Below are 1819 nucleotides of genomic sequence, written 5' to 3' on the forward strand. Positions count from 1 at the left end.
ACGACCTGTCGTGCCGTCTGTAGTCCAACCTAGGTAAGCCTGTACGGTATCTCGAATGCCCATCCGAGTGATGTAGAATAGATGGCCCGTAGCAACCAGTATGAAGATGTAGTTGTCGTTACAGACCATGTCGATCTTACGAGTGTAACACGCTGCCAATCTGGGCAGCCCAAGGACCTCCGAGGAAACCCCGGGCCGCCCTGCTGATCCCGCCAAGTCATAGATAATCAACTTGCGGTTATCCTCACACAATACGAATAGTTGTGAGTTATGATAATAATAGGCAGCCGTGGTAGTGCCATGATAGCCTGGCTGTAGTACCATAACCTCCTCCCCACATTCTAATGGTTTCCTAATATATACACCAGTAGGGGTTGGATACACACCACAGAGTTCCTCATTCATAACGAATATGTATGCTGGTGGTGGACACAACACTAATTCCCCTTCTGGAGCTGACAGGAGCCACAGAGTTCTCTTCAAGTTCGCACAGAAATCCCCGAGCATGTCCGACGTCTCACTGTTCATACCGCGCCTGCTTAGCATCTCTTCAAAGAGACTGATCTCCAGGGCCATGGCATGTGCAGGAGTTTTCATTCAGATGACAACCACTCAACTACCAAAGCTTAGAAAACTACGAGCTGGGTCCCAAAATGCTGAGGTGTTAAGGCTCTTCACATAATTTCCGACTCCTTTGTGATGCTCGATATAAATTACCCAAGTGCAGAATTTGCACGACATTGAGGGACAGAATTACGCACGATATACAAGGTCGAATTATAGGGAGAGTGAACGGGCTTGAGAGGAATTTAGAGTGAGAGGTGATTCAAACGAGTGAACTTCATACGTGGGGGTGATTCTGCTGACGTGGGATCATATTATTGAGAATTGTAGACAAAATGTGAGTGTGAATATTTCACGCACGATTATACTGAACTTAAATAAAAGTATCAATAAGAGTATCAGTGCTGTTCCCTCCGCCTCTACATTTCCCATTCCTTGGCACCACTGAGTTTAGAACAGAAAATCATCACTTCTTTTTTCCTCGTCAAGATATCGAATTAACAAGTTCCTCGCCCTCATTAATTGACTTTCACCGATAATCTGGGTCATGTTCAGTTCATAATTTACTTGCCGCAGCATATGTTTTGGGAGGAGAACTGTGTGTTGCTTGCTGGTTCGAACCTCTCTCCCCCTTACTCGTAATCCTCCACTATCGTACATCACGCACAATACAGCTGTGTTGAGGTCTAGCCTAGCTACCATGCCAATACAATGATATAAGTTGGGATGGTATAGTAGTGACCAATATATTGTTCTCAGTCTAATGACTCTCACTCGTATTATTATTACTAATAAAATGTCGGATCTCCAAGGCTTGATGCTTAGATGGATACTGGAGAGTCTAGGCCTGGTATATGTGGTCGTAGTGTTCGAATTTCCTGGCGAGTGAGAACATTCCCCCTGCACATTGTTTTTTCATTTGTCTCCCATAGTTGTAGAATTTCTATAAATTCATTCATTTCGTGAATCAGTTGATCCAATTCTGTTTGATATCTGACCTCCATCCGCACTATATGTACGGTATTATAAGCTACATCATTGTCCTCCTATTACTCCACTTGATCTTCTTTACGAGTGTTGCTGAGCTATAAGGTTGAATAGGTAAGTATGAGTTCGCTTACAATGACCGACTCTGGCAAAGCATCAGACATATCGTTTTACGTTCACGTGGGTTAACGTGTTGAGTAGATGGGCGTTTAATCGTTCTCTCGGACAATCTGAAACATTTCCCAATTCTTCGGTGCAGTGAGGAAAC

The 1819-nt window shown here is 43.9% G+C and overlaps 1 protein-coding gene across 1 annotated transcript in view; it reads left to right on the top strand.

The window, feature by feature from the left end:
* The window catches only part of Pmar_PMAR012861 (s-adenosylmethionine-dependent methyltransferase, putative), a gene marked incomplete at both ends in the record, with an annotated part of 1294 nt that extends 1223 nt beyond the window's left edge, over positions 1-71 (top strand). Inside the window, one exon of the mRNA XM_002788317.1 lies at positions 34-71. Within this exon, the coding sequence (XP_002788363.1) occupies positions 34-71 (38 nt within the window). The remainder of the gene's footprint in view (positions 1-33) is intronic.
* Positions 72-1819: the final 1748 nt, after the last annotated feature.

This window comes from Perkinsus marinus (genome assembly GCF_000006405.1).
Source record: "Perkinsus marinus ATCC 50983 genomic scaffold scf_1104296928508, whole genome shotgun sequence".
NCBI classification, from domain to species: Eukaryota; Perkinsozoa; order Perkinsida; family Perkinsidae; genus Perkinsus; species Perkinsus marinus.